This window comes from Xiphias gladius, chromosome 9 (assembly GCF_016859285.1).
Source record: "Xiphias gladius isolate SHS-SW01 ecotype Sanya breed wild chromosome 9, ASM1685928v1, whole genome shotgun sequence".
NCBI lineage: Eukaryota > Metazoa > Chordata > Actinopteri > Istiophoriformes > Xiphiidae > Xiphias > Xiphias gladius.
In genome coordinates this window covers 20,689,075-20,704,883 of record NC_053408.1, presented here as the reverse complement: position 1 = coordinate 20,704,883, position 15,809 = coordinate 20,689,075, and the positions used below count along the sequence as shown (strand labels likewise).

The 15,809-nt window shown below is 40.2% G+C and overlaps 1 protein-coding gene across 1 annotated transcript in view; it reads left to right on the top strand.

Annotated features, from left to right (window-relative positions):
- ca10a (carbonic anhydrase Xa) overlaps positions 1–15,809 on the top strand; it is a 251,524-nt gene that overhangs the window by 201,432 nt on the left and 34,283 nt on the right. The window contains exon 4 of the mRNA XM_040135518.1: positions 14,043–14,228. Coding sequence (XP_039991452.1) covers positions 14,043–14,228 — 186 coding nt within the window. The remainder of the gene's footprint in view (positions 1–14,042; positions 14,229–15,809) is intronic.

The window sequence follows — 15,809 nt, the reverse complement described above, 5'->3', positions numbered from 1 at the left end:
ATCATTAAGGAAATCGACCAACATGTCTGCCAACCTAAACAACCATGTAGGCCATTTGTCCCTCCCCTCAAATGACCGTTTGGGATCTTTTGCTGAATGAGCACCACTACAGTGGCAGGAGATATGCCACAGGTGAACCCTTACAAATCAGCGTTGAATATGAATAACTAACCCTTTTATGTTGTGTCAGTGCTATGGTAGTTTAGGCAAAAAAACAGATTGGTCAAGTTTAGCAAGAGATCATGGTTTTGGTTAAAATAAGTACTTTGTTAAGTTTAGAGGGCCTTTGTGTGGCCACTGTTACAATAATAAACACGTGTTTAAGGTTATAAAACAATCATGGTAAAAGAAATAACATTGTCTACTGGTTTGAAATGGCAATCTCCCATGGTAAACTGGAATGTTTTGTTGGCCCATCTGTCCACCCCTGTCTCTTCCCTTTGCAGACTTTGTCCCTCTTTAACAACATCACCTGACTTCCTCCTTTGCTCCCATCATAATTAATTACATAGCATGGGAAGTGCTATGCCTTACTGTAACTATAAAATGTTAAGGAAAAGTTCTTTTACATCAGGCTCATGATGGGAACCCCAGGCTTATAGTGTGTCTGCGCATGCTCATGTTTGTGTGTGCATATAAACGCTTGTGTGTATCTGTTTCCATCACATGAGTGAGCCTCGCTGCCGCTCTCCCTCCATCCACCTTCCGTGATGTGGCTCATGAGAAAAACAGATGGCACTGTGGGACAGGTTCCAAGAGGCCCGGTGTGGGACCGGGCCTCTGCTGCGCTAGCATGGCCTCGGTCTTAATCAGGGGCTCGACGGATGCCACTTCACACCTGCACACTGTCACTCAGCCAGAAAGCACTGATGGTGATGAAGCTGATGCTAGGAATAGAAGGCTAGAAAAGCCTCGTCCTCCTGCGCTCCTCCTTCTTTTTTCTCTTCTCCAGCAAGACTTGCTCGGAGGAGAAACAGCAGCCAACAGTCTGTGGGAAGGGAAACAGAGTAAAAAAAATGAAAGCTAGATGGTTTTTCCAAAACTGTCTGGGGTTAGGTTTTTGATATTGTTAGATAATTGTTTCCATATTTGTAATAAATGAAGGTTAAACAACCACATTTAATTTCTACTTTATTCTGAAACCCTACATTGTAAAGGCAAGTTCTGTTTTTTTTTGTTAATCCACAGCTCACTATATGAATCATACTAAGGCTTCATTCTTAAATATGCTCCACAGCATCTGTTCAAACTCCTTCCCTGATGTTCAGAGCTAATTGCATTTAAAAGGTTCGTTTTATTAGCTGACTCAGCAGGTTTCCAAAATATTTCTAGATCAAAGTATCGAAACAATATCCGCTTTTAGACCTGATGTCATCTTTTTCATTGATTACTGTACACACAGATGCAGAATAAGTTTGCCGGGAAGAGACTACCTTTTATTATGTGAGGATTTACTAGTTCCATAGCTCTCAATTCTGAGCACAGCAACGCATCAACACCATCAAATATTTCTTGTCGTACCTGTCTTACATCAAAGCTATTGGCTGCCTTTGCCTGTCTTTGCCCTGAGGTACACACTTCAATGTCAGAAAAGTGGGAGTGAAGGAAAAGTCTATTATTTTTGTTCACCCTCTCGATACTTGTACACTTAATATGTATATATGACCTTGGCAGAGTTGAGAGAACTTTCAAATTCGGGAACAAGCTGAACTCTCTTGTACCTGTATTGAATTCCAAAACAGAGCCCTTGTCCAGTATTTTGATTGCAATCATCTGCTCAAGCAGAAAAGCTATGACATTATGCCCAGCTTTTTTTTGTCTTCCCCCTTTCTGCCTTATCAGCTGTTATTTGATTTCCAGCAGTGGTTACGGACAACTAATCTGGCCGGCTGGCTCTGTACTGAAAGCTCGCGCCATGGCAGGAATGACAAAGAGTATGATAAGCTCAGGAGGAGAGTTGGAAACCAGCGGAGGGCTTGTGGGATAGAGGGTCGAATCAGTGGCCGTTTACCATAGGTTAGGTAAGAAGAGTGGATATCTAGTGAGGAATCCATCAGTGTAGCTCACCGGTGGAGCGGTAACTGGGATGAGAGAAGGAGGACAGCGAACTGATCTGCTGAGAGCTGAATATTCAAATATGCTGCTTGCTTTGGTTCAAAGCAGTGGCTATGTTGTGACTCTGGTGCACATAGGCTTCACAGAGCAACAAAGACTAGAGTTTACAGCCATGTTAGCGGCTTTGTAGGTTGGACTTTGAGCTAAAAAGCTAATGCCAGCATTCTAACATGATTGGTATGACGATGTTGACACACTGATGTTTATTAGGTAATAATTACCGTGTTCACAATTTTTACTGTTTGTCGACATGCTAACATTTGTTAAATATCTCTAAACATAATGTGTAGCTGGTGCTCTTGGAAATAAGTTTTCTGAGCATTTTTGTAAATGTAAAAAAAAAAAGTGGATAACTGATCTTGTGTTTAACATGTCTCTACCAAATTATATGGCAATCCAACCAATAATTGTTTAGACATTTCACTCTGAACCAAAACATTCAACCTGCTGGTAATACAGCTGACAGGAACGACGAATCTCTGTACCAAATGTTTTACCAATTGTAGATGTCAATATATTTTTGAAAATTTACAACATCCTGAAGATGCTGGTGGAGGAAAAGTCTGGGGTTCACCAAAATTACTTGGGCTCATCTTCTCGGGACCACGAAATTGTTTTAAATGGTGATCCATTTGATAGTTGTCGACACAATTCTAGTGAAAACCCAAAGATGTCAAACTTATGGTGTTTCTAAAGGAAAAATCAGGACATCATAAGCAAATATTTGTCTAATATTTCAGTGTAGACCAAAGTTGTGGCACAACTGACTGACATTGTCTTTCCTAGAGCCACACCACTTGCATAAAATTCAAGCAACCCTTGGTATATCAACAAAAGCCATGTGGGAGCAAACATTTTGATTTCTTCTTCCACATCAATACAGTGGAGGCGAGTGGAATTTTGGTTGTGCTTCTCACTGCCTCGAAAATTGCATTTAAAAAAATCAGTAGTAAGATGTCTATCAAAAAAGTGTGTTCCCATGACTTATAATTCACAGAAAGCACTGTAAACATTTCTCATAGTGACTATTTCTTCAACAGAGAGAAGTTCCTGAGACATTAATTTTGAAAGAGTGGTTGGTGTTAATAAGTGAGCTTCAGAGGTGTTGGTAGAGGCGATCGACAGAACCATTTTTGCTGTTTTCCCCTTCTTCCAGCCTTTTTGTGAACTAGGGTAAACTCCTCTCAACTCCAGCTCCATCATCAACGGTAGACGTTAGATTGATTTTAATCTTAGTTTAAGAAAGAAAGCAAATAAGCATATTTCCCAAAATGTTTAACTATTCCGTCAAGATTATTGTTGACTTTTGCTAGCTGATAAATACAGTTTGAATGCCCAGTACTTCTGGTTGATAAAAACATTTGGTGCAAATGAAAGCTTCACACAGCATGAAAACGTCTTGGTATCAATTTAGAACTGAACCTGAGCTGCCAGAGTTGAAAGTAAAAATACAAACTCATCCAGTCCCTGATCTTCACAGCTTCAGGCCTACTGCCAGTTTTACTTGTGTCTTCTTCATGAGCATGAGGGTTTTTGCACATTTCATACACAGAGCACATAATTTGTATTTTAAGACATCATGCAGTCTTCACAAAATTGTGCGAGACCCAGAATCATGATATCACATTCCAATCACGTTGTCAGTCCAAAACAAAGCTCCCGGCTTGGTTTGGAAATGTACCAAGAAAACTCTTTGTCAACAAGAGCTCGATCCAATTGATTTGGTCTGCACCCGACTGTGATTGCTGTGTTCTCACAAGTCCAAACAAACCCAACAAAGGGAGAAACGGCTCCAGGGTCCAAAATAACTGCCCTAAAAAAACGTAGGTGTAGGACTGAGGAAAAGTTGAAACACACTTGGCAAAAGGACAGTTGCAGAAAAAGAGATACTACACCTATCCAAAATGATTCTCAGTCTTTAAGAATGGACTTTAAATGATGATCCCTTGACGGCCATGGGAGTGTTTCAATTACTTAGACTGGCATGCTGAATAGCAGCCTCCCTTAACTCCAGTCCCAGTGCGTTTTATTTTACTTGTTTTGATGACATGAGACGTTATCTTAAAATGCCATCATCTTGATGGCCAGATATTGGAGACACTCCAGCAGCTCTTTTGAAATTCACTATTCTGGCACATCAGATGTCTCCAGATAATCATGAACACAAAGACAAAAATATGCTTCCAGACTGAGAGTAAAAAGAATCTGCTTTAAAGGCACAGAGAGGTGCTTCGAATTAAAAATGTAACAATCGATTTCTAAAACCATGCATGTTCCCCTGACCACTTTCTTCTAATGTGATTAAAGGGGGAAGGATAGTCCCCTGTTTTCAAGTAGGCTGTTCAGCTGTCACATTAAAGGGTCTCAAAGCCTAAGCAGCAGTATTCACAAGCCTTCTCTTCTCAACAGCCAACAATTTAGAGAATTAGTGAAAGGAGAAATGTGGTATCGGGATTTTGTGCATTTTGTGCTTCCACTGCAGTTTGATTCAAAGTGTTTGAGGGTTTAGTTTCACCACTGCCCATTATACTCTGGAGGAATCCTACAATCAAATGTGATTATACCAGTGTGAGTACACAGAGACTGTCAGGGAAACCATTCTCAGCTCTCCTACACAGCCTAGTGCTGATATACAGACCTTTCCTGCTGTAATGCTGAATGGTTTGTGGCTTGAGGGAGTTATGATCTCTAAATATATTTTATATTGTTTGCTCTTACATTATATACACAGTATGTGGTAATGATGTGAATGTGTAGTATTAATAATTGAGCTTACTCATGCAATACAAATATTTTGTAATTCATACTTTGAATATTGCAAGCGTGAATGTACAGAAGTGTGAAAACAAGACGCAGTTGCTTAGTACATGATGTGCATAGTCATGCATCCGGTCTTTCCATTGAGTTAAAAATGAAATCCAAGTACATTTTTATAAATTAGGCCCCTGAGGTACTGGAGCCTGATTGGATTCCTAATGTTTTACAGGGGTCTAATTAATTGCCGCTCACTCCACCCACAGAGTTTAACAGCCTATTTCGGCTGTTCAGAGACTTTCAGATGAGAGGGGAAGAGGTCTACTTGGACATCTAGTCTGGTTTATACTACGGCACAGAAGTTTGATTCAGGCTTTTAGCATTATATTTCAGTATTGCCCTGTGATGTCAGTAAACTTATCCCGTTTCTTGCTGCTGTCAGAGCATCTTCTAGCACAACCACCCCGAGAATCATGCAATAGAAATTAATGTATAGTTTTTAATGGTTGTTTTTTTTAATATATATATAATTATTTATTTTATTTTTGTAAACGGATGATCTAAACAAAAGGTTTCACATGTGTTCCATTGGTTAAATAATAACAGTGGTCAATGAGAGGCCACGTTGCTTGAAATCCGCATGAGCCAACATTAATTGCAAATCTGTGTCAAGCCCCAAAGTTCAGTCTCCCAAATGAAAGTTGGATGTCCCACATGCCTGTCCACTACCTCAACCATCAACACCCTCACTACCTGCTGCATAAAGAGCACTACTCCTGTAAGAGTGAATATTGCCGCTGGACATAAATTGGGAGGCGTGGAGTCATTCAATGTGAATGTAATTCCTAGGGATATTGGGCTGGTTCAGATGTTTTAAAAAAACCAATGTCAACAACATACAGCACCACAAAACCTTTTAGGGACATGGTGGGGGTGTGACTCTGACACTGTAGACTGCGGCAACCCATTTCCCACTTTTCTTCAGAGGCAACATTGGTTTCCTTTAACCATGACCATGATCTTTTCCTAAACTGAACAAGTGTTTTAGATGCCTAACCTAAACCATACCTCCACTATTATATAAGGTACATTATATATTCATTAACCTTAAAGCACAATTAAGCTTCAAACGAAGCACCAAAAGCCCCCTCCATCATTTCCAGTGTTGGCACTAGAGGGGTCTGTGTCTGACAAAAGACCGTTTTTGTATCAGACATTTTTGCTTGTAATAACAGGTGTAATTTATATCATAAAAAATGACTGCATCCCATTTAGGAGAGCTATTTCCATGGTCATGTTATTGCTTGTGCTGGCTATTTTCATAGCTTACTGGGACACTTGATGTAACTGAGCCATCTTTAATGAAATTTGTTTCACTTGTCCTTTTCCTGCTATAACAAGTCAAAATGTCTGCCGAAAGGTCTATTCTTGAAGTTTTTCTGAAACTGACAATCTGGCACGTGTGCCCACTTCACGCAACAATTGGCCAGGTGTATGGGGGATTTGAACTTCTCTCTCAAGCTCCCTTTTTTTGTTCCTTACACTAACACCAGACTTCTGTCACATTTCATGTGTAAAGCACCATGAATGCCTTCGAGGGGAGCCTGTCCAAAAGCATCCACCTCTACCCCCATTTGTACGATTCATGGCATCCTGCCCAACTTTCATCGCATCAGTGTTTTATGCCCCACCTTCGAGATTGGTCATTCGGAAAAGCTAGACTTACTTTTGCGTAGACATGGTCCGATGAGACTTTGTACAATCTAGTTTGTTTCAAGTATACCCCGGCCTTCACCGTACCATATTTGCAATGCAGAGATAGTGTTGGCAATAAACATAATCTGGGGTTTTGCAGAATTGCACAATATAATTTGTCTGATGAAAGTCTCTTGAAATCCATTTCCTAATGCCTCAAAATATGTGTTGAATCTCTCTCAGCATGCAGCATTACTGGAACTGCTATAATGACATGTGTGCCCATAACTTCACTGAGCTGCAGCCCACACAGCCCTGCTTGTATTTAATTCATTACCTCTAGTCTTTTTAACCCCCTTTCTCCGCTCCCTCTTTCTTTCCCTCCTGCCTTCCCATGTTCTGTAGACACATCCTCTCTATCTCTATCCATTCCATTTACTCTTCATATCTGCACACCTTAATGAAAGAGCACCAGTCGTCTTGTATTTTAATCAAATACATTATGCTTTCGCCATGAACCAGTGCTTACAGCTGCAGGCCTATCAAGAAGATATTAAAGCCCATCTGATGGTTGCTAAAGCACGTGTGCTCTTCACAGTTACCATCTAATATATTCATGTATTCTATTTTTTCCTGTGTGGTGGCAACCACAGTACTCTAACATAATAAAAGTCGTTTTTTTTCTTAGGTGTAAGATTTTTGTTTAAGCTAAAACCTGTTTTCATTAGCTAATGTCATCTTTTATACTTAAAATGTTTCATGTAAATTGAGCAACGTTGCAACCTAATAGCTGAACATACACAGTAGCTAGTGAAGACTTCTTCTTGTAACAAGGGGTAAATTAGGCCTATTCTATTGATCTGTGTGCTCAAATAATGATGATGTTCCTTGCACGCCACTGATGCTTTCTATTACCATACCTGGCCCCTACTACCAAGTCTGCCCCAGACAGTCAACAATCTCCTTTATGACTTGTTTATGTTTGCCAAGCTATTACCTCTAATGTGGTGGTGCATTGAGAGCATCACGATCTGTTAAAGGAGGAGCAGTATAAAGTGCAATTGTCCTTTTCAGCCCCATCACTCCTGGAAGCTCCTCGGAACAAATTAAAAGCGCTGCTTGAACAAAATGTGGTGTATTAGAGAGGTTATAGGAGACACACAACAGTGACATTTGATGTGAGATACTATGACAAAGGGTGGGGCTTAGGGTGGATGTCATTTACACTAATGAACATGGAAAGCCTCAATACGCTTTATACACATGCATGCACAGGCTAGCATTGCGTTCCTATACATTGCTGCTTGTTATCTCTTCTCAGCCCTGTAGATCTATTTATTAGAACTGTGTTGTAACAATGTGTGTGTGTGTGTGTGTGTGTGTGTGTGTGTGTGTGTGTGTGTGTGTGTGTGTGTGTGTGTGTGTGTGTGTGTGTGTGTGTGTGTGTGTGTGTGTGTGTGTGTGTGTGAGAGAGAACTCTTGTGTCAGCTGTCAGGCTCAGCACTGATGTTGGTTGCTTGATTTCAGTTTCTATCTAAATCAAGCCCTGTTTGCAGCTTCCTCTGTCTTTTTGATGTGTTTTTGATACACTTGTTGTGATGGGTTGAAGTAGCTGCCAGTACATGTGCACAAATAATCAAGTTTATGTTTGTGTGTTGTCCAGAGATGGTAAATCCCCCAAAGCGGTTCCTTACGTAAAACAAGACAATTCTGAGTTATTATTGGGCTAAGTCTCGGGTTAGGTTTAGGGCTGTAAGGCCACAGTTAGGCTTATGGTTTATAACCTCTTTAGGGTTCTCTTTAAGTCTCACACTTTGGACCCCTCCTCAGACAAAACTGAGAAAATTGGGGACGTAAACAGGAAGTATAATGTTGCCATGAAGTCAGATAGTTAGCTGTGACTGACTACAACTTTTTTGGCCTACAAGAAGTAACCTGTTCTTGCAAACCGGCACGGTTAAAAGAGTGCTGAATCAGCTCCTGTTCTCAATATACCCATGGATGTACAGACAACCATCACTGGATTACTCTTGATACTAAAGAAAACTTATAAATGTGATGATTTTCAGGCAAGCTCTGGAGTTAGAAGAGTGTCCTTTTTTCTATCATTTTTGAGCTGTTTTATGGACTTTTCTTTGCCATGGACATCACATCAAGATCCTTGCAAAGTGTAAGTGACGCTGCATCTAAAAATATGTGTATCATGTCTTTGTGAGTTATGACTCTGGGAAGTAGTACAATTTTTTATGTAAATCACGGCAACTGGGTTCAAGTACATTACTTGCCTCATATGTGTTACGACTGCTGCTGCTGCCTCCACTTGACCATGTTGGTCAGCGGTCAAAACTACCAAAGCTGACTTCCTGTTGTTGTCAGAACACTGGTGTGTTTTTAGAACACGACACGTTTGTCCCACATCTCTCCCTCCCTCCAAACGCAGGGTCACACAGGTGTAGATGGTCAACTGAAGTCGGCTCAAATCATCCGCTTCACTTTCAGTGTCCTGGTATTGTTCATACTGGTTCACTGTCACACTGTCGTGGCTGTCGTCGGACACTTACAAAGCGCCTTACAAATGCCTGCTGTGGAAAAAGGCCAAAAACGATGGATGAGGTAGAGGTCGTCCCACAGGTGCCAAAATAAATGAATGAACAATGAAGAGCAGAGACAGGGAGGTGCTGGTCAAACCCAGTAGCTGGTTTTAAAGTTAAAGTTGTGGCTGATTAGTGTAGATCTGAGAAGAGGGCGAAATAGGCTAATTAAGTGAAGTGCGGCTGGACCAACAGTCTGTGGGACCTTTGCGACAATGCTGTGAGACCAAGGCTCCAAAACCAACAGTATGGGAGCTTGTCTCGCCATACTTTCTGACTTCCCTTACCTGTCCTTCAAAAACAGGTCACACACATATTGTTTGATTTTTATAAAAGGCCCAGTAATTTCCTGAAAAAGCTGGCCACTAAAGTTTTTAGCGAACATTACTCAAACAGGGGGAAGTGGCCCCAGCGGCAACAGATTAATCCACATGAATCCAGGACGCTATACGTGGGAAAAAAAAATATAGTGTGTGTGTTCATGGTAATGAAGCAACATGTCACCCAGTTCAACAGTGTGGCTTAGTGATGTATTTTTAATAGCTTTCGCACAACATTGGAGCTCTATTGCCCAGCTTGAAAGACCAAAACCCCTCATTTTCAGGCCATATGAAAGTGCAGCATAGTATAATGAGTTGAGCTACAGAATCTGTATACTGTTTATGGCAACACTGTCAACAAAAGACTGAAGTGCAGCACAGCATTTCTAGATGTAATTTAGAAGCTTTATAAAAGCTCAAGATAGTATAATCAGTATAAAGTTGAGACCCACGATGAGGTGAACAGCTAAAAATGTTTTTGTTGATCGTCGTACAGCCCAATATACAAGCAACACATAGTCCTCTGCTTATCTGACAGGCTGGATTTATTTTTGTGAATACAACACAAACATCAGTGATTTTCTGAAATATATTCAGCACTGAGAAAGAAAATATGAACTCCACAACCCGCATGTAATAATGACTTCACTACTCGCAGAAGTGTCAAGACTCCAAACAATAATGAGAAAGCAGACTGGAATGTAGTGCCTTTGCTATGTTTGCAACCTTTCCACTGCATCGACTTTGTCTGGTAATTGTTGCAGCAGTTACATGACAAATGACGTAAGCAAGTTTTATTCAAGTGTGGCTCCGACCAGCTGGCTAAATGTAGCTAAATGTGATGTCTTTCAACCCCTTTTTCAGAAGATTCACAATTTCACTTAAAAAATTAATGATTTTTATGTTTTCATTCCCTTTTCAGAAACTTTTGAAGTTTATGTGCTCCAGCTGAGTTTTGTTTTTCTTGACAAAATCCCCCCTTTTCAAGTTGATCATTTGTATATCTAAGATTGCATCACCCACAGCCTCTTAGTCTTTTTTTTCCCCTCAGAAGCTGGAGCAGAGCTTCTACCGTGATGTTCTCCTCTGTTTTGCTGTTGTGAGTGCTTCACTTCACTAGCCAGGGATTATTGATCCCTTGAGATGAAAGAATTACCAATTAGAAAGGAGCTGCTTTTTACTGTACATGCTCTCTTAGCGGCCCTGCCATGTCTCGGTTTCAATGTAAGACAAACACGATTACGCTCCCCGGCTCTGTCATTCCAACCACACTTCACTACCCGCGCCTCCCAGCCAGCCTCTATAGCCATTTACTCTGACATGAGCAATCAGCCTGAACAACAAATATTGGCTGGAAAAGAAATTGTGCACAGAGTGTGCACTGTTTGCTATATGCAGCAGTCACATGAAACAGTGGTGTGAAGATTTAAGGCTGGAGAGACTCAATATTCCAGCTGTTTCTCTTTTCTTCTGCTTCATAATTGTGCTGTGTGGCAGAAGTGTCCACGTATTTTTGTTTACTTGCTTAAATAAAGCAATAATAATAATACAGCATCCAGTGGTATTTTTGCGAAGATACATGTTTCCAGCTTTGGGGCAACAGTTTGGTGAAGGTCCTTTGCTTATCTCCTATCATCAGTAATGCTCTCGTGGCTAAATGAGAGCAAAACGCTAAAATCTTGTGGGAAGTAGCCTACATATTCCCAGAAGAGTGGAGGCTGCTATAGCAGAGACTGTCACCACATGAAAAAACAAGTCATATCGAAAAGTCAACTGCACTTATTACAGATTCTTGAAATGTATCTGCAATTTGCGAGTGACAGTTATTTGCGAAACATGACAATGCCACCATTTGCAATCTGCGTGTAAGCAGTGGTCGCAAATCACTTTTGCGAAGCTGGCCCAGTAATAAATTCATGAATTTGAAGAATGATCAGACAACAAACCCTATATAGAGGTTTATAATACCTTGAGAAAGAAAATGTACAACTCTAGTAAGCGAAAGTTGAGGTGGTCTGAACGTGGCCTGAAAACTCCGACCTATAGTTTAGATAAAAAAATCGATTGGGGAAGTGTTTCAATGCCTGCAGTTTTGGAATGAGATGTTCGGAAATGACATATGGGTAAAATGTTCGGGTCTCCACATACTTTTGAACATGTAGTGTATCTGAGGTGTCTTTGCATTGCTGCACATTTTTTTAGCTTATTATCTCACAGTGTCTTTCATTACCGGGCTGCTGGACATTCTTCATCTCTGATGTTTTTGAAGAGTCCACAGGCCCCTCACAACTTCTACCTCATGAGGAACAGCCAAAGGAGGTCTTGAGGGGGATGAGATTTTTCTGGCCTTCTCAGGCACCTCCCCTGACCTCCGTCGTCTCGCTGGAAACCTAAAAGACTTCGCCCCATTCACTCCTCTCTCCACTAAATCCAACACACCTCTCCCCTCCCGCTCCCCGTGCTTATCTCCTCTTTACATTGCTCCCTCTTCCTTTCTCTTTCTCCTTTCAAATCATTGATTTTTTTCAGAGCTTCTATAAAATATTTACAATGTGTGGGCAGACTTCTTTCTCTGGGAATTTAGAGGAGGGGGTGTGATCATTTTGAAAGTGTGTGGTAAAAGGAATGAGGGAGCGGGAGAGGAGGGAAACCACAGGGGGTGGAAAGAGGAGAGGAGAGGAAGAGACAGATAAGAGCAATGGAAGTCCAACAACGTTGTGGCGTGAATTTCAATGCTTAATTTTGAAACAACTCCTGATTATGAATAAATAAACACAGCACCAATAAAGATTGTTATTCAAAGCTTTTATAATACTATGTTTCCCCTAAATCCTCGCAAAGTATCGGTTGAGCTTATTCAGGTCATTTCAACCTTTGAGCACAGAGTTCATCCTTTATTCATCTCTCTTTGTCCTTTCTTTTCACTTGAGGCTCCACACTCTCCTTTGTCTGTTGAAGTGTTGTTGCAGCTTACAACATCACCTCTCCCTCCTGCTCAGATAGTTGTCTAAGTAAATAAAGCCCCCAGGACTGTTCCTGTGTAAGCTCTGTTGACAACACAGGCTTCATCGAGAACGTGAATTCCTAAGCCATCAAAAATGCAAGACAACAGCACCTCCTTATTTCTGAAACCAAAGCTCATGTAGCTGTAAAAGACTTCCAGAACCTGAATTTCCTCACTCGATTTTTTTAAAGCTCTCAATAAACAAATGAGTCACAGCTCTGTCAGGTCAAGAAGACTCAGACTGAGACAAACTTCAAATGGCCTTCAGTAATAATTATTCCACAACTACACCTTTAAAAAGATTTCACAGCATAGTACAAATCCTTTAAAGTAGTCTACTGTAAGTTTTTGTTATTCAGTTTTCTTTCCTTATTTTTTGCAGATCTCGTCATCCTTCATTTTTGTACAGAAATAAACCACAAGTCAAATGGATGTTTTGGGATAAACACACATTACTTTACACATTTTGCACCTTAATATAATATTTTTGAAATGAGTTTGTGTTTTTCACATCCCTGCCTCCTCAAAATTATGTTTATATAGTTGTAATTTCCAACAGCAAATACATTTTGAAAGTACTTTAATACCAGACAAAATCAATTGTAATCTACATAATAAGAAAACAGTTTTAATTACCTTACCTACAAAATTGCAAAAATATAAATCATACTGAACAAATTACCAAAACTTTGCAGTATTTTATTAGTTTTAAAATATCCAACTAAAGAACATTTTTAATTTTCATGATTACGTTCAAGTCAAATCCCTGCAACTTCCACTTCGGTACAGGGACTTAACACTTCATTGACTGGAAAAGTTTTTTCACTGAACATAATCCAGACATCAAGTATGTGCCATCCAATATATGTGTAGCAAAACTATTTAATTTCTGGAGACAGTGTTGGATCTTGTCTATATGCTACACCTCATTACAATTAGAGTTAATTTAACTGGAGTTAAGCAGAGTCACCCTTTGATTGAGTTAAAAAAAAATCTACAATTGAATTATTTTTTGTTGTTTTTGGTCATAATTATTGTGATGCATTGTGATTGTGTGAAATCCAACATCCAACTTTGACTTTATTATTAACCTGGAGGAAATTTGCTTTGTGGGCACTCATCAAAGTGAGTTGATGTAACTTTTGAAAGTAAGTAAATAAATGGCGTGTTTATTCTGTTACAAATGAAAAGTTGACCTCATGATCCATAAAATGCATCTTTGCTCGATTCACTACACTCAGGGCTTTTGCTGCTACAGCCTTATTTGGTCTGGTGTGACCAGTAGCTTTTGGTGGCTAATATTAGCTAACCTTTAAAAAGATACTGCCATGTAACATACATCACTGAGACAGTATACTGATTTTATGACTCCTCTCTACCTCTGCTACTCCTAAACTACTTTTTAGCATTTACCATTACCCTATAGTTGCCACTTGTGCCTACAGTGACAACTATTGCAAAACTACAGCAAAAGTCACTATATTTTGAGATGTGCTGCTTTGTTTGAATATGTAAGGAAATATGATTGCATTTGTTAAGTCTGCTTCATCTGTCCTTCCTCAGGTGGGAGGGACTATGTACAACACGGGCCGTCATGTCTCTCTGCGACTGGACAAGGAGCATCTGGTTAACATCTCTGGAGGGCCAATGACGTACAGCCATCGTCTGGAGGAGATCCGGATACACTTTGGCAGCGAGGACGGCCAAGGCTCTGAACACCTGCTGAACGGACAGGCCTTCTCTGGAGAGGTGAGTGTGTGTGCCTGACTGTGTATGGGTTAAGATAACCCATACAAGATAACTGTTAAGATAACTGTAGTACATGCAATATCAGTTGGGGCCTGTGTGTACAGGTCAGTAAAGGGGCCAGATATGCTGGTATTCACTTCATTTCAGCAACAGGACAGAGCTGTGCCATAATGAGTTTGTCAGAGCAGATTTTTCAAACACATCAAGGTGAAAATTAAAGTACTTTTGACACTGGTATTAATTGCACACATCTCCATGGTTACAGGAATACCAAAACAACTTGCTCACTGCACTCTGAGGTGACAAGAAACTATAGTTATAGTACCACAGTTACAGTATCACTGGATTGTATTAATATGAATTAGAAACTTGAAAAATAAGTACCACTGACAGATATATTTTGCAAGAAACTATAGTGACCTTCATCACCAACAGGCTTATCAAATTACTTAATAAATATTAAATACGGCCATATTAAGTTTATCACCGTTTAAAGTTGATGTGGCCATCATGTTGGCAGAGGGTTGTCTATTTACACATCCAGCGGACACAGAGCAACATTGACATTGAGTACATCAAAGCTGTTTTGCTGCACTTGAGGTTGATGAATGCAGTGAGACAGAACCCATACAGTAAAGCTGCGGGTCGTACTGTAAAACCAAACAATGAGCGGAAAGATGCTGAAAAGCAGTCATAGAGCTGAAGGGAGTTGGGTGATCATACTTTGTGGGTTCATTGCCACAGGCAACAACTTTCACATTACACATAGACAATTGATCAATTGTTCATATAAAATTATTGATTAGTGCAGCTTTAAGGTAGTTAACATTAATTTATTTTTTAATTATCTTTCTGAACAGCTATTATGCTTTAACAGTAAGTAAAGCAGTGGTGTCTGGTAACATTTAGCTCACTCCACAAAAAATCAGGCTATACAAATGCAGAGTAGCCAAGATCGAATCACCTGTTGACATCACAATAACCCATTTAATGAGCTTGTGTGGTCTTGCTCTTGTTGTATTTTCCATCACAGTATGAGTTGACTGAATGTTCATGTGAAGGAGTTAACATTTAAGAGGTTGGCAACAGCCGTTTCGACCTCTTCGTTTACAGTCCAGTTTTCTGTGACGTTCATACTGTATGATTCTACACCTCACAATGTATATCCTGTGCTGAGACTCAGTGCCAAAGCAGGAAGTGGAGTGCCCTTTATGTAGCCCGGTGAAGCACGTCCTAATGTCATGTGGGAGACCAGTTTGTGTCTCATCACAGACTTGCAATAACCACAGTCTTTTTCTAACCTTTAACCATACCATAGTTACTATGCACAGTCTGTAGAGAATCTCCAGAGAACTACATGACATTCCAAATGGGTTTTCACATGATGGCAGCAATTTGCATTAGTGCTTTCAGCAGGAACATACTTGTCTTGGAGATGACAGTTAAGTCTTTAACTCTCGTACACGCATCTTCTGCTCTGTCCCTGCAAACACTTGCGCATGAACACACGGTGCCATTTTAAAATTTTGACGAGTGAAACAATTAGCTTCATTGGCTATGATTGTTCAACAAAATCATGAG